A 23,075-nucleotide genomic window follows, 5' to 3' on the forward strand; every position below is an offset into this window, starting at 1 on the left:
TTAATGTATTATGGAAGTGAACAATTGAAACTATTTGTCCAGTTGTCCACATGATCAATGTTTGTATCATTATTTCACCTTTGTTCTTGTCATAATTATTAAATAAATCCCTTCTTATTCTTTGAGATCACAGCTTGGCTTCACTTTGTAGTGATACTACACCTGCCAGACATTGTACTGTAATCATAAATAAACCAATCATGCTGTTTTATCTCTCCTCAGTGCCTCCTAAACCAGCTCACCTCCAGAGTCCTCTGAGGGCAGGACAAGATCAAGCCCACAGTCCCACTACAGGAAAATTGCTACCTCAACAAGTTAATGGCACAGAAGACCTAAGTCCTAACCGAAGCTATGGAGTGCCTTTTTCCTACATCAGCCCAGCACAGAACTGTCAATGCTCCCCTAGTCCTGTTAGAGGAGGGGGGAGCAGTTTTTTGAATGCAGTATCTGGAGCACAACTGAGCCCTGCCAGACATCCTCGGGGGATTCCAATTCTTGCAAGCAGTCCAGTTTTAGGATCTCCAAGTCCAGGCAAAAGAGGCATTCAGAACTGTAGCCCATTGAGAGAAGGAGGGCATAGCCCTGCTAAGTTGTCCCCAAGAAACCATAGCCCTCTCACAGGAAAACTGCGGACCCCCAGCCCTGTTCAGGGAAGGATGGGGAGCTACAGTCCTGCCAAGAACTCTAAATCCTGGCTGGGACTCAACAGAATCCCAAGCAGCAAGATGGAAGGACACGAGAAGAGGGCAGGGAAATCTTTGAGCGTGCCCAACTTGATTGTTTACTTGGATGAGAGCAGGTTTGATTTTTAATTTGGTTCATTTCTGCACCGTGATTACCTGAAACATATATAGCACAATATAGAATCTAATAATTTCTGAATGACTACTTGAATTTCTAGTGACAAATACACTTTGTTTCTCCAGAAATCCCTTTGAAAAACCTGAACGCTCACCATTGAAACCGCTGCAATCACCCAACTGCTGTGGGCCTGCCATCACCATCAAAGCACCAGCTAACCATAGACTCAACCATACCACAAGTGAAGCAGTTTCCCATCTATCCAGCAATGGCAAAGAACACTCCCCAGAACAAATGAGTGGCATAATGCTGGGGAAAGAATGTGCAGTAGTAACTGTGAAGGGGTTTGATGACAAAATGGAAGAAGGCAAGATACCTGCAGGATTTGACTCCAAGTTTTCCTGCCAATGGACTGAGGCAACCCCAGAGGACGAGAAGGTTCACAAGGAGTCTAAAGGTGAACAAAGTGAGGAGGAGGAGAAGAGGAGGGAGAGTGGAGGAGGTGAACCAAAAGAGGAAGAGACCACAGAGCAGAAATTGTTCAAGATAGCCAATGAACTCCTGCAGACAGAGAGAGCTTACGTGGCTCGTCTCCACCTTCTAGACCAGGTCAGTGGTCTAATCTGTTTGTGGCTCAATGACAATAAAAATACATTTGATGCTAAAAAGTCCGTAATAAAATAAAGTGGGGCTTATTTTTCAATTGTTTGGAAAGATGTGGATTTACAATTTTTATTGTTAGATACAGCTATGCTATGCCCCTTCAGGTTAGCATAGTTCTTGTTGATATCGGGCACATGGCAGGGATGTCCTTTACCTCCCTTCTTTTTTTTCCATTGTAATAAAATGATTTTGACATTGTTTCTAGAAATGTGAGACACTTGTTTCTTTATTAGATAATTCTGTTGTTGCACTGGTAGATACTTATTGTTCTTGATAGAACATTTCTTGTGTAAAAGTTCAGTATCTGTAAAATTAATAAGCATGTCCTGCCCCACTAACTCCCACCACAGGTGTTCTGCTTACGCCTAACAGAAGAGGCAGGTCGAGGATCATTTCCTCCTGAGGTGATAAGAAATATCTTCTCCAACACTTCCTCCATCTACTCCTTCCACAGCCAGTTCCTGCTACCTGACCTGGAGAACTGCATCAGCCACTGGTGGGTGTTCACACCACAAATAAAGACAACATTGAATTCATGTTACACTCTCCATTACACCGTTGTTATATTTGTTGTATGAAAATCAACCTGCTTTTACTGTGTATAACAAGAATCTAAACTTCTTGCATTGTTAATGTGACAGGATAATTAAAGCTGAAAGTCAGCACTTTACACTCATAGTCATTGTTTCATTTTAAAGCCATTGTGCTGGAGTAACGAGCCGACAACAGAAACATTTCATTATCCAAAGACTTATGGACAGCAACTATTTAGATCCTTGACCTGCCCTCAAATCCCACCAAATCCAGGTGTGAGAGTCCAGGCCTGGGTAATGTTCTGCTGCCACATGCTCCCTTCCTGAGGATGTATGCCGACTACGTCAGGAACTTCGACCAGGCCATGGAGCTGGTGAGGACGTGGACTGAGCGCTCTTCTGCCTTCAGAAACATCATCCAGGACATAGAGGTAAGACATATCCAGCAGGGTATAGATCAGTTCTTATACTTGAGTCTGGGCAGGATGTTATGTATGTATTGTCCTGTTTTTTAGAGTCAGGAGGTGTGTGGCAGCCTGACTCTGCAGCATCACATGTTGGAACCGGTCCAGAGGGTGCCTCGTTATGAGATGCTACTCAGGGATTACCTGAAGAAACTGCCCAAGGATAACCCAGACTATGAGCTGGCTCAAAGTGAGTATACCATACAGATCAAGAATATCAGCTGTCTCAGATCAGATGGACTGTCGGGGTCTTTATCTCTATCTACCAATATCCTTGCTCTGAGTCTCTTGTGTCAGACTTTGATGGTACCTCTCTCCCTCATAAAGTGCCTGCCTGTCTGTGAAAGCTCATTAAATCTGTAATGAACAGTGTGAACCTCATGCTGTGTCTCCTCCCACAGGATCCTTGCAGACAATTTCCATGGCTGCCACCCACTCAAACAGCGCCATCCACAAAGCTGTACGTTACCATAACATACCACATCACTTACCATTGTTCTAAGTAAGATTTCACCATCATCACAAAACACATAAATTGTATTGTATTGTCAAAACTGATCTGTTTTGACAATACTGTTTTTTTGTTTTTTTTTTAACAATTCTGGTATTTTGCTTTTGATGGATTGTATCATTTGGAATGTTACAGCTGCACAGTTGGGATTAAAACTATGGTCAAATGATTTAATATGGCAAAAAAATTTGCATCTTTGTCATTGTAATAATAAATCCAAATAAAATTTAATACAGTTTATGTGCCTGTATTTTTCTGTGGGAACATAAATTGCCATATACAGCTATGATTGACTCCATACAGATCAGTTTTTATCTACTGTATCTTTCTTTCTCTGTAGGAGAGCCTGAAACGGCTGCTGGAGATTTATGAGATGGTTGGAGAGGAGGAAGTGGTTAACCCGACCAACGAGTTTCTCAGAGAGGGGCGTCTGCTCAAGCTCGCTGCTAGGAACACATCTGCCATGGAGAGGCACCTCTTCCTGGTTAGACCATTGATTTGTATGAAGGAAAAGATGCAGACACACTACATCTTGGGGCATTTTTGCTGAGACAATGAATAAAACATTTTAAAAGCTTTTTTTATTTAAGAGTGCCTTAAAATTTAAATCAAATATGAATTACTGGTCATAAAGAGAATCATGTCAATTTTCATGTATATTTGTTCTCCACAGTTCAACAACTTTCTGCTGTGCTGCAGTCCTAAGTTCAGCCTGGTAGGGCAACGTTTTACGGTCCGGTGCAGGATTGGAGTGGATGGCATGCAGGTGCAGCAGACCACCAATGAAGACCACCTACACACCTTCCAGGTGTCTGGAAAGGAGAAGACCCTTGAGCTGCAGGCCAGGTGTGTGTGTGTGGTATATGTCTGCTGTATCATGCCAGCTGAGCTGCGTGACTTTCCTTCACCTTTGCCAAGATTATGTTTACAGTCCTGGTTACTAGCAGAATATTTCAAAAATATAATTGAAAAATGAAATAATAAAATCTTCAGTCTTGTGACGCATTTCCGAGTGATACTCAATATGTACGTGGGGTTTAGTTATAAAGAATGATTTAAATCACATCCTAGAGATGTGATTTGATGGGCATGGTTTAACGAATGCAGCCCAATACAGAGCTGTAGAGAGGTACAGAAAAATTGGATAATTGGATTTATATAACCATTCCTGAATTCAAGATGAGTAGGGGGATTTTATATAAAAGTACTCAAATAACGATTTTTATAATATGTTTAGCATGTAACACGAGATAAATGAATAATTAACAAATTGAAGATTTGAACTGGGAAAATATATTTTTCACTGTCTTTACTTGGTCTGTGGCCTAACTTCCTAAACTTCACTGAAGTCAGTTTTCGGTGTAGATCCAGGTGCACATCCAAGAATTGTGAGATAATTTCTACACTTACTGAAACTGTGAATGTATCTGTATTTTAAACCTATTGTAGCCTATGTGCAGAACCATCTTGTGTTATTAATTAAACATTTAAGTTCATAACATGTCACATCCATTTAAATATAATTCTTTGATTTGTTGCTTTTTTTCCAGCTCTGAACAAGACAGAGACGAGTGGATAAAGGTACCAGGGTGTTTGTATTAAATGTTTTTTTTGCAACATGAAATGTTACATGAATTAGGAAAATATTTAATAGTGTCAGTTGAGTTTTCTAAAGCAAGTTTTCTCTCCAGGTGATTCAAGAAGCCATTGATGTGTTTCAGAAGAAAAATGAAACCTTCAAGTTGGCCTCAAAGGAGCCGAACGTGGAAGAACCAGTGAGTAGTTATTTTGGGGCTGTGTGTATTTTTAAGTTTTTCAAATAATACAGTAAGACTATGAAACATCCAAACTGTACTTTACAGACAGAGGAACTCGGCCGACGTGCCCCTCGCTGGATCAGAGACAACGAGGTGACCATGTGTATGAAATGCCAGGAGCCTTTCAACGCGCTGACCAGGAGAAGACATCACTGCCGAGCCTGTGGCTGCGTGAGTCAAACTGTACACAGCAGCTTTGTACGGAACACACAACACAGACAAACTCTAACAAGGACAACTCAGGAGTGATGGTATCTCTGCTCCCCCAGGTGGTGTGTTGGAAGTGTTCAGACAACAAAGTGGCTTTAGAGTATGATGGTAATAAGCTGAACAAAGTGTGTAAAGCCTGCTACTCCATCCTGACTGGACAGAGAGGGGAGAGAGTGGAGGGCAAGAAGACGAGAATACTGGAGGTGAGTCTTGATTAAATCTATCTAAAATATTGATCTAAAGTATTTCAAAAGATAAATTCTTTAGTAACAGTATTGTATTTTTTTGGTGTGTATTGTCCAGTTGGAAGCATCTCCAGTGTCCAGTGACAATGTAATGAGTGGCTTCCTGCAGTATGGTGACAACCCCAAGACCTGGCAACGGGTGTGGTCTGTTATTACCAGGACCGAGCCTCCAGTCCTTTACCTGTACACTGCCTCACAGGTAAGCAGACTATTGCATTTTATTTTCAAACTTCAAATTATGATGCCACATACTCTCTTCTATTTGTATTTCACTGTTGTTTGGGTATGCGTATGATGTTGTCAGACTCAGATGTCGCCACAGTCCCTACCACTGCATGGCAACACAGCAATCAGCAACAGCCATCATGCAATCACATGGGGCGGGGAAGATAACACATTGTGCATACAACTTCTTACACTAATAGGTTTGAGTTAGCCAAAGGCTACAGAGGAACCTGAATGAAAATAGTCTGTTTTTTTTTTGTTTTGTTTTGTTTTTTTTACAAAAGTCCTCATGATTTTGAATTGTGTGACTTTCATTCATCTCCAGGATGTGAAGCCCCTTTCCAGTATACCTCTACTGGGCTGCAGTGTGGAGGATTCTCCTCAGGAGCTCCAGGGTCAGTCCTCTTTCTGTCTAAGCCAATCAAAAACCACCCACACGTTCTCCTGCGAGGGGTTGGACTTTAAACAGCGCTGGCTGGCTGTTCTAAAAGCTGTTACAGGCATCATGTCAACATGCCCACTGACTGGCCCTGACAACAGCATCAATGGATCCAGATGTGGCATTAATGTCAGTGACCGAAGCGTCGGTAGTGGTAAGGAATTAGTAGTCAACGGCAACAAGGAAAACCACACCTGAATGTTGTCTATTAAGCTTGATGGATAGTAGATGTATATGCATAGATGTATGTACACACATCCAGAAACATGAATAATCTAGAAGTGAAGCTCAGGAAAACAAAGCTTGTTTATATGCAATATTAAAACTGAGAACTGTGTTTTCCTTACAAGTGGCAACGCACTTTATTTCTGAAATGGTTTACAGTAAAATAAATAAAGTGAAGGTGTTTTAACATGAGTCGGGCTATCCCTTGTACTACACAGATGTTCTTCAGCTTTGTACAGGTTTTCTAAGGTGCTATGTGATGTGGTGTGAAAATGTGCTTACAGTTGTTTTCTTACAGCGGACGGTCGAACACGTTATTGCAGTGATACACAGAGGCTTTATGGGATCATAATCGCCTTATAAAACACATTCAGCTGATCCCATTTCTTCACAGATGATAATACAGCAATTGAATATTTACACTCAAAATAATTTACAGCTAAGCAACAAACTCTAAATAAAAATAATAAATTAAAAAATGAAATAGATAAGAATGATTAGTGTAAAATAGAAAATGACAGAACAATAACCTTTAAGTCTAGAGTATCATATCTTTTACGTGTCGGGCACAAAGCCCAGTGAATGACCAAAGCACCAAACATCCTTTTCAAGAAGCAAGTGAACACCATGGTTGACGTGAAGTGATGTTACCTCAATGGGATATTAGGTTTTTTTTTTTTTTTTTAGCACATTTATTTGACATTTATCTGCATGTAGTGATGGTCAGTCTAAATTCAGGAAATTTCCCCAAACTTTGACCTTGGTGTCTACTTCTGATTCACAGAAGTTTGCTTTCTGAAAAGTTAGACAGTCTTACTTAAGGAGAAAATTTCTCAAAGCTGCATTAATCAGTTTTTTTTTTTATAGTAACACTGACTTAAATGGCTGTATGAAAGGGTTGTTCTTGACAAATTTATGGCACCATTTTAGCCTCTTTTAAGCTAGTTGTTTTGGTTTTTATGAGGCATTTACTGTATGGTTCAATCTCACTATCTTTGTTAACATTGTTTTCCAACATCAACAGACAGCTGTTTTCAGAAAAAAGTTCCTAAGAACCTAATGTTTGCTAATTGCCCTCTAGTGGCCAAAAATTGATTAATGCAGCTTTATGATTCTATCCTTTTCCCATTAACAAAAAACACAAACAACAAACAAAAGTTTAGTTTCTTTTGTCACTTGTGTGTTTCCCTCTGCATCAACAACAAGATGTTCCAGACAACTGCTCCATTTGCTGTTAAGGGAGTTAAAATATGTTGCTATGATGTGCTTCAAAAATGTACAGAGCGTAAGCGTTTTTTTTTTTTTCTGCAGATGTATTTGCTGTTTAAAAAATCAACTCAGTTTCTATGAATTAAGAGAATCAACTGGAGTTGTTAGCTCACTTCCTGCAGCTCTGTCTTTGTCGTGATGCTAGTGCTGAAAACACAACTGGAAAAAAGACTAAACAGTTCTGAGTCTTTGTAACAGCTTATTTCTCTGCAGGCCCAGGTGACAGTCAGGGAGCAACATTCCTCTATTTCAACATCACCTTTGCCTGTTGGACATCATTTGAAAATCGGATTTGGTTTCAGCTCAGGCTAAAAATGATTAGTCTTAACATTAAATTGAAATAAACCGATAGGGCAAAATCCATCAACTGGTCGTTTGTTGCATTAAGTGTCACTTAAACAGCAGTGCGTACAGACATATGCGTTTGACCTGTGAGTAATCACATGATATTTTTTCAAGGAAGGAGGTACTGATTTGGACATAGAGGCTTAAAATGGGACGTTTAAATCCAGCACTTGATACAAGGATAGCAACACTGGTACCCCATATCACACACACGCTGACACACTGTACATAAAGAAACCAACAGGATTATTTACAAGAAGGCTACCTCTCTTTCACTTTCACACTTCCAGTCTTCTGTTTTGTTCATCCAACTTGATGCCCAAGTACAGTTCGGGCCACTTAAGTATTTCTTCTATGTTATCTTCATCTTGTATTTGGTGCTGCCATCCGTGGCCTTCAAACACAGCTGACTGCTTAGTGTTAAAATACTGCAGCTGTATCAAGTCACCCAAGTGTCCATCTTAAGGGTGAGTTGATCTCCAAGAGGCTGCGTCAACAAGAAATGACCACATGTTGTTTTTCCAATCAGGTTGTGAGTGAGCAGAACCACAGAAGCACAGGGAGATATACAACAAAAAAAAGTTATGCCAGAGATATTTCTGGAGGCTCAAATAACTCCTGACTATAGAACTCCAAGAAGCCAGTAGTGCAGCACTCAGAGCTGGCTCAAGAAAACTCTTTTAAAACCAGCAGTGATGAAAGGTGGAAAGCCAGTCATCTGTTCTCTCTCAGCTGCAGCAGAGCTGCTCTGACACCAGCAGGGTGTCGTAGCCGTAGATCTCCAGCAGGTGGAGCAGGAAGAGCCTGTCTCCATGAGGATCAAGGCCCATGGCCCTCACACTCTCCTGGGTCAGTGTGGGATCAGGGCTCCCTGCCACCTCACTCAGGGTCTGGAAAATCCTGTTGTTCTGCTCCAGGAAAAACCTGGGTAAGTTAAAATTGAGAAGAAATGTGACTCAGTTGCTTTAAGTTGCAGATTTTCTTACAACAAAAATTGTCTATCCATGAAGTTGACTTTCAGCCTTGTTTATTTCTCCTTGTCCTGTATAAACTCCCACAGTTTGTATTTCATGTCTCTATGCTGAGCAGTAGCAGTGATGACATGAAGAGAGCTCAGAAAAATGATCACAAATCTGCTGTTTGTGGGATGTAATAACTGGAGCGACTGTGAGAGGAGGAGGAGATGGGTCATGGGGATTTTGTCAGGCTCATTACTTCTTGGATTCAATTTTAAGTTCCTAAGCTGCCACTGCGATATCTGTTCTTCCCACGATCCTCATAAAAGGATGAAGTCGTGTCTGCTGTGTGTACAGTGGTTAATCAGTAGTTAACACTCCACTGGCTGGTTTAAAAGAGTCATTTTGTACTTACAGAATAAAAAGATCCTCTTCACTGGACACACAGTCTCCATTCTCCTCCTGGGAGTACAGCAGCATCTGCCTACACACACACACACACACACACACACACTTTATTTCTAGCTGTTCTTTTGGAAACCTACAGGATAGAGTGCACTATGTGTGATTTAGAGATATGTACTGTACACTTGGTAGTTCAGATTTTGCACATATGCAGTGTGTTGTAGTTACTTTGCTTAGCTAGTTAGCTAAGTTTAGAACAAGAGCCATGTTAGCAGCCCTGTGAGGCTGTACTCCCAATGGTTATTGGATCACATTTGCACCTCATTTCATGTTTTGCAAAAGATGAGATCTTTAATTTATTAATAAGTGTTTGTGTTCTTATTGGCTTTGTTGATTTATTTTATAGTTCATATATCTGAGATGCTCTTTTCTTGTCTCTTCTCCCGTGTATGTGAATGGTGTGATGTGCATGTGTAGTCTGTTCTCCTGCCAGGTCTCCACGGTGTTGGAGGACACGTGGCTCAGGTCCTACTCTGCTCTTGTGGCACCTTGAAGCTGCTTGGCGTCCTCTTCATCACATTCTTCATATATATCATAAATCCATTGTAATATTATTATCCTGTTCAATGCTGTATTTATGTAATTTGTCTTTCTTACTCTATTCTGTACACACAACATCTATTGCACGTCTGTCTATCCTGGGAGAGGGATCCCTCCTCTGTTGTTTTCTTGATTTCTTACTCTGGTAAGAAGTATATAGTGGAAGCAGTGGACCTGTTGCACCTACCTCTGCTCGGTGAGTTTGCGATATTTCTCCCTGTCTGCAGTGCTGAGGCGGAGCAGCGGCTTGAGTCCGTCTCTGTAGGTCTTTACATTCTGATTGTCTACATACACATCATACAGATCCTTCTTCTCCTCAAAGATCTTCTCGGTAGTGCCTAAACATAGAAACACACACTGGATCACTCGTCATACATGAAAAATGTATGCATGTTAAACCTGACTACGCCCTCTTTCACTGGGCTTATCACAAATGTTAAGCATGTTTCAAGCATCCACTTACATGCTACGTAGGAGAGCTCATTCTCCAGGGCGCTGATATCGGCCACATTAACATAGAAGAAGGGGCGGAACTCGGGCACGGCCACGCCGACCCCGGGGATGGAGATGTTTGCCAGGCAACAGCAGCAGTACACTGAGAGGGAAGAGGGGGTGGAGGGTGAAAAATGATGCATGAGTGTGGGAGAGAAAGAGCACAAAACAGGATGTGAATGTGTGCTTGACGTGTGGGCTCTCCAACAGTGATGGAAAGGAACTGCATGTACACTGACGTACAATCGCCAGACTCATGTAATAAATTAGTAAAAGACACAAATACGCACAATGAGAATGAGACTGTCAGATTAGCTGTTGATCTGATTCAAACCCTTTTTTTTTTTTTGAGATGTTTCTCACCTCTGTAGCAGACCACACCCACAGGCGGAGGGGAGAAGATGAGAATGCGTCTGCGGAGTAGCGCCAGCTTCCACAGCACCATGATCTGCTCCCCAAAGAAGCGGATGAACTGGGACATACAGCCGGCCGGGTGGGTGATCTGGACACAAAGGCACACAAGGTTACTGAGCAACATATATGGTGTACAGGGCTGCCAATTGTCATCACAATTTTTAAAGATGCAGCATGTAGCACTGAAACATCAACAAATAAGCTCTGTAAATCTGACCCTAAGTGGCCAAAGGTATAAAAAAAGTAATAGTAGAATTGAAAAGTCTCTCCTACCTTCATTTCAGGGTGCATGCTGTGGTTGATTGCAGCTCCCCATGCGTTGGCTGGACATGTAGTAACAACACCATCACCACTGGGGGGCAGAAGTGCTCTCTTGTCCTCATAAAAGGCCTCCAGGGGAGAGTAGTGGCCTGGGGACTGAAGCTGGAGCCTGGGAAAGAGGACAAAATGACATCCAGTTAGGGCTGCAACTAATGATTATTTTCATTATAAATTATGTTCTCTGTTTGGTCTATAAAACGTGAACGGTGAAAAATGTTGATCACCATTTCACAAAGCCCAAGATGCAACCTAAAATGTCTTGTTTTGTCCCAATCGAATAGTCCACGAACCAAAGATTTTCAGTCTACAGTCCTCACAGAGGACAAAAGAAACCAAAAAATACTCACACTTATGGAGCTGGAACCAAAGAATCTTTGTATTTTATCTTAAAAAATTACTTAAAACCATTATCGAAAATAATAGATTAATTTTCTGTTGATCGATTAATTTGGTCATTTCTCACCAAAATAAATATTCAAAAGGACAGGTGAACTCCTTCATCACAGAGAGCCATTTTGATCTTAAGATGGAGAAAAACAACTGACTAATCTATGCAGATATTGTGGAACAAATAATCAGCTGCAGCTCTTTGTAATACAAATGAATTTGCCTCTCTCCTTGAAACCCTCATTCAGTAGCAACAGACTGAATGGCCACCAATGTGCACCGATACAAGGGCTGGATGTCAGTCAGGGAGAAAATATGCAACCAAGAAAGCTGGATCCTTACTATAGAAATAGAAATGTGACTGTTTTTTTGTTGTTATTTATTCTAAAAGAATATCTAAAATAATCCAGTGCATATGTGGGTTTCCATGTGCCAGAAACTGGTTTGCTTGTTGTTAAAGTTTTACCTTGAACTAGGATACTATCTAAATAAGGTTGCAACTAACTATTATTTTAATTACTGATTAATCTATCGATTATTTTTTTTACAATTAATTGTTTAAAATGTGAGAAAATAGTGAAAAATGCTGATCCAAAAGTTCCCACAGCCCAAGGTGGTGTCTTCAGTTGGCTGAGTTCCACTAGCTGCAAGTACCAGGAGAAGAGAAATAACAGACAAAGAAAAGAAGGAAGAGAAAGAATAAGGAAAGTATCTATACATTCCTATCACCTGATGAACAACAGTGAGCTCTTTATAAGACACAGACGACAACGCCATAGCAGTCAGCAGAAGGGGAATCTGGACCAAGCTACACGACAATGATGAGTAAAGGAGCATGACCGCTGCATGACTGGAGGCCAGGAGAGGCCAGAGTGTGGGAACTGTGGAGGGGGAACACACAGGGAGGGAGGGAGAGAATATAGAGAGGGCTGTGTTCAAAGGGCCGCTGACGAGGAAGTGTGACAAAACTTGGGATGGAAAACTGCAGCACAGGGGCCTGTCTGCATCAGCATTTATTAACAGGGTTAATGGAAGTGTAGTGTTGCTGGAGAAGACTGAGGGTGTGAGACAGAGAAAACAGGAGTCACACGGAAAGTGTGAAAGTGGAAAAGAAAGAAGAGGAACTGGGCCAGTATGAGACAAAAAGCCCCACTAGCAGCCCCTAGAGGCCATGTGTGAACTCACCTATGAACTAATTACATTACATTCATTTTTCATTACATTCATACTTTTGTCCAAAGCAACTTACAATGTATCCAAATGAAAAAATTAAAAAAACAAACAAAAAACAAACAGAGCTTGATGTCATTAAAAGATGGAAGTGCAAACAGCTAATGGTGTGTTAGAGAGCTATGTTGTGCATGCTTTTCTCTGATACAACTTACTTTGCAGCCCAAACATTATAAATCAACAAACATATAAAAAGCTTTTTACATATTTTAGATTTCTTCCTTACACACTCACAAATGTGGTTTGTTTGAAAAGACTACCAAGTATAGTAAGAGTCAGCAAAGAGTCAACCAAAATCATCAAACATTTTTAAATATGCTAGCAATGTATTTGATGGCTTGCCATGAAATTTTGTACAGACACTTATGGTTCCCGGAGGATAAATGCCACTTTCAGTTTGTCCAATTCTTTGGTTTAATAAACTACTGATATTCCCATCTGCTCCAGTAGTATTAACTAATGAACAATGGTTAGCATACTAAGATGGTGAGCATGCTAAACATTATACTTGCTTAACTTGTTAGCATTGTTATTGTGAGCATGTTAGCATGCTGACGTTAGCATTTAGCTCAAGTACAGCATCACTTTTATTGTTAATGTTATAATAGCTTTTAAATCTATTTTATAGTATTAATTTTCATCATTTTTATTTTCTCGCATGCATTGCTCTCAACTTGTTTTGTTTTTTTAGGGGGGGGGGGGGGGGGGGGGGGTCTTTTTTGTTGTTTTTACTGTCTACACTTTTTCTGTCTTATCTGCTTGTCAGGCATCTGTGAAGCACTTTGAACTGCACTAACCTGTATGAAAGGTGCTATACAAATAAAGTTTGATTGATTGATTGATCACAGAGCTGCTAACATTCCAGTGGACTCTTTGTTCTGTTAAAATTTGTTTCAGTCTCTGTGTTTGGAACAGGGCTTAGCCAAAATGTCTATTTTACTCCCCTGTTAACAAGTTAACATGTGAATGTAACTAGGTTTTACTGCTGAAGTTGTTTTTGACATATCTGAAAATGTTTTAACTATGAAGGACTTCTTGTCTTCTTGTTTGGCCATCATGTCTAATGGACACCTCAAACATTCTTAGTATCCTAGTTCTGCACATGAAGAGGGAATCTAGTAAAGAAAAACAAATTGCTGTATATTATGTGGAGGGTTTTTTTTGGCCAGTAACCCCACCTAATTATGAGCAGTGCAGAGACGATTAGTTGATTCATCTTTCTACAAAGTGAAAACTTACATTGACAATCAAGTGATTTTGGTAATTACTTAATCAATTTAAGTTAATTATCCAGCAAAAATGCTGGTTCCAGCTTCTTTTGTTTTATATTGTTGTGAACTGAGTATCTCTGACTCTAACTTCTAAGCCAACATAGATGATAAGTCCCTCTGGAAATGGAAATTTGAACATCTACAATTCCATGACAAGTCCATGTGCTGAGAAAGATCATGTGATACGTACCAACAGCTACTAAATGGATCTTGTGGTGAGATTTTGCCAACTGAATATTGTTGGGTTTTGGACTGTTGGTCAAACAAAACAAGCAATTTGAAGGCATTTGATGGCCATTTTCAGTATTTTGTAACATTTTATAGACTAAACAACTAAACTGATCTATCAAAAAATAATTGAGATTAAATAGTAATGAAAATATTGATTAGTTGTAGCCTTAATTGGCTTGGTGACTGTAGTACTTCAGCTCCAGTTCTCGCTCCTCTTACCTGACCTGGTGCTCCAGGAAGCTCATGTAGCGGTAGAGCAAGGTGTAAGACGGAGATAGGATCCCTACCGACTTCATCCTCGCCCCCCTCTCCACCGTGCTCTCCACCGGCATGTTGGCAAAGCAGGCGAGGCCAAAGTAGCAGCCCTTCCGGAAGTAGCTGAGGATGGAGGGAGACAGACGAAGCCATGAGTCATGAAAGCAAAGGCACTGCCAGATGGCTGTGCTTTTTTTTTTTTTTTTTTTGCCAGGGCAACACTTTCTGTTGTTCTGTCTTGCCAGAAGGAAGACATGGGGCCGCATCCTAATATTCAAAATTACTTTCCTTCCTTTGTTTGTATCCTAATTTAGAGAGAATGTGAGCAAATTCCTCTGCTGTGCAAATACTTTATTCATTATTAACTTGGCTATTGATTCACATAACTGGAAACCAACAGAGGAGACAGAGCAGCCTCTCCTGATCTTGCTGAATGTTTCACACACTCACACTGATCATGCATGCATTACACACTTACATGAAGTCTGTGGTTACTCGGTGGGAGCCGCTGGCAATGGCTTTGAACTCGACTCCCTCCAAGTCCATGTCTTTGGGCAGACACCACTCCAGCATGTTGCCTATATACACCCACACAACAGAGAGATAATATTTAAAGGCACGCAGACACACACGCCGATGCAGGAGCAGATCGTAAATATGTTATCACCCTTTCATTTCATGTTCACCAAACCACAGCGACACAGCCCAACTGGATTCCTTGGAATTCATTTATATGTCAGTTGAACGCTGACGCTTGAGCGGCAGCTGAGCAAATATGGTCTGATAGGAGCAGAGAAACGGAGAAGGTGACTCAGCCAGTGCGGTTTTCAATCTAATCATTAGCTGTTTCACATGTATCAGTATCAAAAATGTGTGCTGATGGGGCGTCAGACTGAGGCCGCAGATCGGTATCATCCACTGAGACTCAAGAGACACCTGCAGCTGAACACCAAAGATGCTCTATTGCTACTTTGACAGCTGTTATTGACTTCAAGTATTTAGCTTCAAGTATCATGCGGTGCTAAGTACATTTCTAAACTATTTCTTGTGCAGACAGACCATTATTAAAAAGTCACCACTAGCTGAGGTACAATAGTTTTCCTAAGCACAAAATCAGAACGCTTTGATTTGATGTGTCATGTAGCTCTTAGTACTGGACTTCCTGTCAGCCTTATTATAAGTGCAATACTAAAATTCATCATAATCTTATTTCAATTAATCCTCTAAATGTTCAGTATCAGCTAAAGGTTTTCAAGATCATTTTTAAGTGTCATTTGTTATCTTAATATGGAACCATCAGTCATGTCCCAGTGACTTTGGAGTCATACTTTGGACGTTTTTTTCTAGAGCTGCAACGATTAGTTGATAAATCTATTAGTATCCAATTACTAAATTGATCACCAACTATTTTGATAATTGATTGATTGCTTTGAGTCGTTTTTTAAAAGAAAGAAATGTGCAAATTCTCTGATTACAGCTTTTCCTCTAAATAATATTTTCTGGTTTCTTTAGTCTTCTATGTTAGTAAACTGAATATCTTTTGGTTGTGGACAAAACAAAACATTTGAAGATGTCACCTTGGGCTCTGGGAAACAGCGATCGATATTTTTCACCATTTTCTGACATTTTATGGACCAAACAACTGATTGATTAACTGTGAAAATAATCGATAATGGAAATACTCATTTGTTGCAGGCAGCCCTACTTTTTTGCATGTCTTCCCCCCTCTTTCTCTTCCCTCATTTCCTGTCAGCTCTCCACCGCACTCTCTAATTAAAAACAGTAACCCCCCCTCCAAAAAAACCCCAAACAAACTTGGAAGTAACACATGTTCTGCCAGAATAACACCCTAAAAACACAGGATGGATCCAGGAGTGCAAAGTACATCAGCAAAACCTGTTTGTTTGTTTGTTTTTTTAGGTTTTGGGTGGATTGCTCCTTTAAGTGAGCAGGAGTGGAGCTCAAACAAATATTTGATACTGCAATATCGAAAATCTTTTGTGATAATTCACCAATGCACTGGCACAATTGTGATAATACTGTATGTTTTGTTGTACTACTGAGGCAGAGATGTGTTCATCCCTCATATTTTAGTGCACAAATTATATAAATGTCACTGTTTTCTTCTTCAGGTACACAGATATGGATGCAATCATTTAGTGAGCAATGTATCATAGTGTCTTATTATTAACCTGTGAATTCCAGCACTAATTACAACACCTGGCATCAGCTCAGCTCATTAGTAGACTGAAAGGGTAACAAGGGAACAGTATTGACTGTACAAACCAGGGAACTGATCCAGCTAATCTACATGGGGTCTTATTTATTGGCTTCAAATTGAGAACCCATCAGACTGTGAGACATGGCGGTGGTGGGGTGCTAACGACAATATCAGAAACCTTTCCACTGAGCAAATATCAAAGGAAGCACTGTTATACCATGTTCACTATTCTCCTGTCAATCTGAGTGCTGCAAAACCATAAAGTGGCCCTGATCCACCCTGTGGGGAATTTCTTGTATCACAATCAAATCAGGTTTTCTCTATAATTCTTAGACATTGAATGCTTGAATTAAAAGGTAGGTCACTTGACAGGCTCATCCTGTCTTCAACATTGGCCCTCTTTAATAATGAATAGACCCACTCTGCAGGTGATTGATTCCCATCACTGAATTCATCCTGACATTTTGACATGTCTGTTCTATAGTTAGGCTACAGAAGATGGTCATTGCTTTTAATTATTCCTCTAAACTTCAAGGCCAGGTCAGAGCCACACCTGTATCTGAGAAGGTTTCTGCAGACACAGGAATTGGTTGCATTAGGCGATGCAGGCTTCATCTATTTTTCCTTTCCCCGTCTACAAACATCACATCCATTACAATTTTCTGAAAATCTTTTGTATTTTATGAAATATGCCAATGATGATTCCGTGTTGCATATTTTTATGTCCCACCTGATCTGGTGTTGAATGTGACCACAAAGACCGACACAATCTGGTCTTTTTCCTCCCATTTCACCATCCTGTCCTCCAGCGGCACCTCCCTCGGTCCTGAATCCGAGGGACGCTCCCCCTTGTCGGGGTGCAGCGCTTCATCCGTGCCCGCCGCCGGGGTGCTGGAGGTCGCGGGTGGGGCGCTGCAGCCGTCTGCGCTGGGAGTGGGACCCCCCGGACCGCTGCTCCACCCAAACCCAGGCGAGGAGGATCCGGATAAGGCACGGCTGTTGGAGGGGCTCGACAGTCGGTCCTTCTCCGCGGACGGAATCTCCTCCCAGTCCAGCAGAGGGGCTCGGTCCGACCGCTCCACCATCCTGTCAGTTTCAACGAGGATTGTGAACGATGTCTCAGCCGACAGGCACCACCAGGTCCATCCGTGGATAATTACAGCTCAGAGCGACTCCCGCATCGTCAAGTTAAATTATTCACAACGGTTGTATTTTGCATCAAAGTAACATCAAGCGTAGCAACATGCACAACGAGCTTTAAAATCTTTCTAGTGTGAGGGGATCATAAATGTGATGCTGTTCAGAGAGGGCAACTCCTTCGTCTAATAAGAGCTGCATTCACAACAGTTTCACCCGTACTGTCAGATCGCGCTTCAGCAACAACAGCTAACGAACAGTTGGGAACGTGAATTCGCCTTTTGCTTCTTGAACGCATCCCGTCTTCTTTTCACCAGCCGCACTTTCCATTTAATAATAAATAAATAATGATAAATAATAATACATTTAATTTGTACCACACTTTTCATTCATAGTGAAACTCAAAGTGCTACAGTATTAATAAAATAGAACACACAACATAAAGAAAATAATAATAATAAAAATAAAATGTTTTTATTGAGCAGTGAAACCACCATTAGTGTGTAAAAAATCTTTTAAATCTTTTAAAAAATTGAATGCGTCAATTGTATTGTTGACGCGCTTTTAAACGCGTCCTCTTGGTTGCTATTTGTCTATTTTAGCGTTAAATACACATTTTTTTAAAAATGTGTTGAATGTTGCGAAACTAAATGCAGGCGAGAGGAATCCTGGGGGTTCTCTGCGAGTTTAAGTTCCTCTATTAAGTTACAGAGTCTCAAAGCATTCTTCTTCTCCATTAATTTCAGTGTTTAATATTGCACCATGCGGTTTATGCATAGTATGTTTGTAAAGAACTTTCACATTTTTCAATAAAGGTTCAAAAATTGAAAAAAACATCCAACTGAGAGGCGGTGACGTCATCGTTCAGAGACACGTCCACCACACGGAAGAAGGTTCCTGTTCAACCTGCTGCCTTATTGTTGATATAAGGACCGTCGTCTAATCTAAAATGGGTCAGTATTTTAATAAGTGGTGAATATAGTACGGGTTTGTCCATTCTGTCAATTATAACGTGTTTGGTTGTGAGTAATTAGACGCCGGTAAAGGCCTGTTTTGCTTCACTTAACGCACCAGCTAACTTAGCTATTTTGGTGTGGACAGTTCTTAAACGTTTTCTTTTTAAGCAATTTTAGCTCAGTTATGTTAAAATATCTACACACAGGCATCAAGGACTCATCCGGGAAAACACTGAACTACACATTGTAGTTTTCAGTGAACCTCAACTAAACTGGGTTAGACTGACAGTGAACGAGGCCTCACAGAGATGCAAAGTCAGGAAAAAGAGCTGGTTGTTATTTGGTTACAGCTGTAGAAAAACATACCCTGCCACTAGATTCACTGTCTTGTCTTTCTCGTGTTTCTAGAATGATTGTAGAGCAGTTCTTAAAACCCAGTTTTTAACAATTATGTTTATGATTATTTGAGTTATCATTCATTTAATGCAAAGTCAAAATAATGAAAAATGACCATCATTGTGGTTACCAGAATATTCAATTCATGATAAAGATGATGAATGAATGTTTGCTTTATAATAATTCATTCATTCAATAATTCATCTTCTCCTCATCCTCCAGGTGGTTTCTTCTCTAGTCTCTTCTCGGGCCTGTTTGGCACCAGGGAGATGAGGATTTTGATCCTGGGTTTGGACGGTGCAGGAAAAACAACTATACTGTACCGGCTCCAGGTTGGAGAGGTGGTCACCACTATCCCCAGTATGTACTGGTTTGCTCTTTTTGCTTTGCACTTTCATGTGTTTGTCCCTCCTCATACCTTCATTCCATTAATAGTCCAGTATATCATATGTACTAATTTTATCATAGTACAATGACAACAACCTATTCATGTACAATAATTATATTATAAATGGCATGCAGCAGTAAATAAACACTGTTACAGGCTTGACAACCACATACAACCAGTCTTGTCAACATTCTTGTTTGACAGGAGAGAAGCAAGGCTGTTGGTAATAAAACACGTTTCACAGGCTTTAATTGAGCAGATTTAAATACAATAAATATAGTATGTGCTGGTGTAATATTTTCATATGAAAGCATCCCCTCACCACTACTGTGAGACCAAACAAACCAACACTCAGCTACTATGAATGAGGATAGTAGTGGTACCGGTTGTAAAACAAACATACCTATGTTTTAATAAAGCCTAGGCCATAACAATGAAAGATGCTCTGTAAGACATACAGAACAGTCTGTGGTATGTAAACACTGAAATGGAGGCATATAGACACACAGAGGCTGTTTTTAAATAGGCTTTTTAGCCTTATTGAAATCATGAACACTTAAATATATCCTGGTCATATTTTGGTTTAATTACACATTTCATTGGGCTTAATCAACATTGTACTTCTCTTTTAAAAAGATATCTGTTTATGTAATTGATTACATAACAGTACTTTGTTCATTTCAAGACAATAAAGACAGAACACCTTTGATTTTTAAAAACTATGTAATGAAGTCAACCCTAACTTATTAGTTGGAGTCAAAAATGACAAACAATATTGTCTGTTCAGCATGACTAATAGGCTGCAACTTCTTGTCAGAAGGTACAATTTCAGAAGCCTTACCAGATGTAGTATTTAACAGTATTGTGTCAATTCTTTCTCTATATTTAGTCTCCACAAAACCTAAGATTCAGCATCATTTCTCTCCAACTATCTCCTCCACATTCCTCAGCCTGAGAATGGAAATTGAATGAAGAGAAAAAAACGCTGTGTGCACGTGCACCGCAGTGCATATCACTCATAATTGCAGCACTCAGCAAATTGCAAAGTAGATCCAGATAAGATGATTGTATAGTAATAATCAGGTTCATGTTCTCTGCCGTCACATTTGTATTTCTCTCTGTGCAGCGATCGGCTTCAACGTAGAGACGGTCACGTACAAGAATCTGAAGTTCCAGGTGTGGGATCTGGGAGGACAGACGAGTATCAGGTATGTGTCAGTGGCAGATGGTGGTTTTAACTCCTCAGGTGTGAATGTGTGAAAATGTATGCATGTGGAACAAGGACGTAGCTCTAAACAGCTTGTTGTTCTGTTAGCATCTAGTAGATAAGGTTTAAAAAGAGAATTTAAAAAAGTTTAAAAGTTTTTTAAGAGATTTTTGTTACTGTTACCATCACATAAGTTGGCTGCTGTAGGGACTTGAAGTGTCTTCTTCATCTCTTTATTATTCAATCTCCCTGTTTTCACCTCACGTTTTCACCTTCTTCTCTTCACGGTGTCTAACCACCTTTCCCTCCTTCTTCGATTGACTCTCTCTCCTACTTCTCCACCCTCCTTCCTCTGTCTGTCAACCTCTAACCATCTCTTTCCACTCCTCTCGTTGCTTCACAGGCCCTACTGGCGGTGTTATTACTCTAACACAGATGCAGTCATCTACGTCGTTGACAGCAGTGACCGCGACAGGATGGGCATCTCAAAGTCCGAGCTGGTGGCCATGTTGGAGGTAAGCGGGATAATTTGATTTGCAAGCATGAACAGAAAATAGATGGTTTTACTGCTATGCTAACAGCAAAGCTCAAGGGTTGGTGTTGTCAGTCAATCCAAAATATCCTCTAGTGTCGCCATGAGGTCACATTGTCCATCTGTCAAACGCTGGGCTTTGATGAAATATAGTGAAGAGTAATGGCTAATTTAGCTGTGGATTATTGTTATAAAACAGCTTTTTATTAAAGCCAGGTTACATGAATTTAATGTAATTAAACTCAAGCTGCCATTTGGCAAATCTCTGGCTTTACCAGCTTGTTTTTGTGAAGTCATATAAAATCCTTTGCTCTTTTTTATCCAGGAGGAAGAGCTGAAGAAGGCGATCCTGGTGGTGTTTGCAAACAAACAGGACATGGATATGGCAATGACACCCACTGAGGTTGCCAACGCTCTGGGCCTTCCTGCCCTCAAAGACAGAAAATGGCAGATCTTCAAGACCTCGGCCACCAAGGGCACAGGCCTGGACGAGGCAATGGAATGGTAAGCTTTATGATGTCTTATACAGAGAGAAACAGTACATAAATGTGGGTAAATCATTTTTAAAAGGTTTGAAGTGGGAAAACCTGAACATCCTGTTAAATATATCCGCAGTCTTCAGCAGTTGCTCATATTTGGTACATATTGCACAATGTGTTATCTGCTCCTTGTGTTTACCATGGCTGAATTATATTTGCTTTATCTTCTTTGTAGGCTGGTGGATTCCCTCAAGAGTCGGCAGTAAAGACACCCACCCTTTCTGTATATACTCCTGACCTTTGACCCTTCTGTATGAAGCCTTGTGACTGACCCCCCCCCCCCCCCCCTCCCTTTCCTCTGGACCAGTGATCGCACTCCTTCCCTCCTCTCCTCTCCTCTCCCCACCTGAAGTCTTGGCCAAACCCCCCCCCCCCAATGCCGAACGCCTTTCAAGCCTGGGACTGAAGGCTGCAGTAATATCTGAACTGGACACACACGCAAAACCCCATCTTTTCCAATGCTGGTGGAACAAATGAGGGTTTTAGAAAGCCGTAGGACTGCAGTATAGCTACGTTTACGTCTTAAGGAAATGTGTCAAGTGTCAGCCAACAGTCAAAAAAATTAAACAACTGTGTACAAACTAAAAATGTAATTAACACTGAAATAAGTCCTCATGGATTAAGAGGAATCAATCATCAATAAAACAGGCTGTGTACAAAGCCCTGTCCACTCTGACCCTTTGCAGAAATTCTGAAATTGCGATTCTTCACTGGACACTGCATCAGTTACCTTCTTCTTCTTCAAGAGGGGTTGAGTAACAAGAGATGCCATGAAGATCCACTGGGAGGCAGCGTTTCTCCATAGAGGTACAAACCTCATAAGCATGTGTGACAGTTGGGAGTCTGACAGAAAAATTGTCAGTACTGTTCCTGACCTGAGCAACCAGAGATGATGAGGTTATCACCAAGGAGATGCTTATTGTCAAGTCATTAGACAATTTCCAATAGTATTCTGGAATGTCTTTACAATACTTGTGAATGAAATGTTCCGATTTACTTTTGCCAATTGCAAAGTGAAAAGAATTTGGCTTCAGTGTGGAAAAACACTATTTACTTTATGTCCTCAGGCCACCACGTGTTACTGCAGCCTGTGTTTTTGTACTAAAGTTAGGCAGATACAATGACATGGATTTCCATTTTTCCCTCCTGTTCATTTGTGATCCCATTTGTTTTTAAATAATTTAGTAGTTAAGGCCTTTTTTTTCCATTTTTCATTGAAATCATTGAGTGCAGCTTTGGCATATTAGTCATATAGTTACTGAACACTAACTGTATGCTCAAAGTTTTATGGTTGCATATTTATATCTGCTTGTACAGTGAAAGTGATTCTCAGTAAAGATTGCTATTAGTGGTTGTACCAGTTTGTGTTAAGTCTTTGATTTTTAAATTG

The 23,075-nt window shown here is 40.5% G+C and overlaps 3 protein-coding genes across 4 annotated transcripts in view; 2 read left to right on the plus strand and 1 right to left on the minus strand.

The window, feature by feature from the left end:
- LOC137175917 (FYVE, RhoGEF and PH domain-containing protein 4-like) overlaps positions 1–6,325 on the plus strand; it is an 18,500-nt gene extending 12,175 nt beyond the window's left edge. For both annotated transcript variants that reach the window (XM_067581856.1, XM_067581855.1), the window contains exons 3-16: positions 223–799; positions 927–1,410; positions 1,815–1,960; positions 2,272–2,428; positions 2,513–2,651; positions 2,863–2,921; positions 3,313–3,456; positions 3,646–3,818; positions 4,523–4,553; positions 4,664–4,747; positions 4,835–4,960; positions 5,059–5,202; positions 5,303–5,443; positions 5,795–6,325. In XM_067581856.1, coding sequence (XP_067437957.1) covers positions 223–799; positions 927–1,410; positions 1,815–1,960; positions 2,272–2,428; positions 2,513–2,651; positions 2,863–2,921; positions 3,313–3,456; positions 3,646–3,818; positions 4,523–4,553; positions 4,664–4,747; positions 4,835–4,960; positions 5,059–5,202; positions 5,303–5,443; positions 5,795–6,106 — 2,717 coding nt within the window. In that variant the 3' untranslated portion in view covers positions 6,107–6,325. The remainder of the gene's footprint in view (positions 1–222; positions 800–926; positions 1,411–1,814; positions 1,961–2,271; positions 2,429–2,512; positions 2,652–2,862; positions 2,922–3,312; positions 3,457–3,645; positions 3,819–4,522; positions 4,554–4,663; positions 4,748–4,834; positions 4,961–5,058; positions 5,203–5,302; positions 5,444–5,794) is intronic.
- Positions 6,246–17,860, minus strand: LOC137175918 (DENN domain-containing protein 11-like). Its single transcript, XM_067581857.1, has 9 exons — positions 17,261–17,860; positions 14,788–14,887; positions 14,274–14,432; positions 10,888–11,044; positions 10,564–10,702; positions 10,172–10,303; positions 9,896–10,046; positions 9,119–9,187; positions 6,246–8,671 (listed from the first exon to the last, which is right to left on the minus strand). The coding sequence occupies exons 1-9, from the start codon at positions 17,613–17,615 to the stop codon at positions 8,476–8,478; spliced, it is 1,458 nt and encodes a 485-aa protein (XP_067437958.1). The 5' UTR covers positions 17,616–17,860; the 3' UTR covers positions 6,246–8,475.
- A 622-nt stretch (positions 17,861–18,482) lies between these two features.
- Positions 18,483–23,042, plus strand: arl1 (ADP-ribosylation factor-like 1). Its single transcript, XM_067581858.1, has 6 exons — positions 18,483–18,620; positions 19,242–19,379; positions 20,534–20,615; positions 21,018–21,129; positions 21,472–21,650; positions 21,861–23,042. Exons 1-6 carry the CDS (start codon positions 18,617–18,619, stop codon positions 21,889–21,891), a joined length of 546 nt encoding a protein of 181 aa, XP_067437959.1. The 5' UTR covers positions 18,483–18,616; the 3' UTR covers positions 21,892–23,042.
- Positions 23,043–23,075: the final 33 nt, after the last annotated feature.

The sequence above is a fragment of the Thunnus thynnus genome, chromosome 23 (genome assembly GCF_963924715.1).
Source record: "Thunnus thynnus chromosome 23, fThuThy2.1, whole genome shotgun sequence".
Taxonomy (NCBI): Eukaryota; Metazoa; Chordata; class Actinopteri; order Scombriformes; family Scombridae; genus Thunnus; species Thunnus thynnus.

Excerpts from the sequence above, each read along its gene's own strand:
- arl1 (XM_067581858.1), top strand. Across the intron at positions 20,616-21,017 it reads GGAGGACAGACGAGTATCAG|GCCCTACTGGCGGTGTTATT; the intron begins GTATGTGTCAGT and ends GTTGCTTCACAG. Across the intron at positions 21,130-21,471 it reads AGCTGGTGGCCATGTTGGAG|GAGGAAGAGCTGAAGAAGGC; the intron begins GTAAGCGGGATA and ends TTTTTTATCCAG.
- LOC137175918 (XM_067581857.1), bottom strand. The coding sequence starts at position 17,615 with ATGGTGGAGCGGTCGGACCGAGCCCCTCTGCTGGACTGGGAGGAGATT. Across the intron at positions 10,703-10,887 it reads GCATGCACCCTGAAATGAAG|ATCACCCACCCGGCCGGCTG; the intron begins GTAGGAGAGACT and ends CTTTGTGTCCAG. Across the intron at positions 8,672-9,118 it reads GAAGAGGATCTTTTTATTCT|GTTTTTCCTGGAGCAGAACA; the intron begins GTAAGTACAAAA and ends TAACTTACCCAG.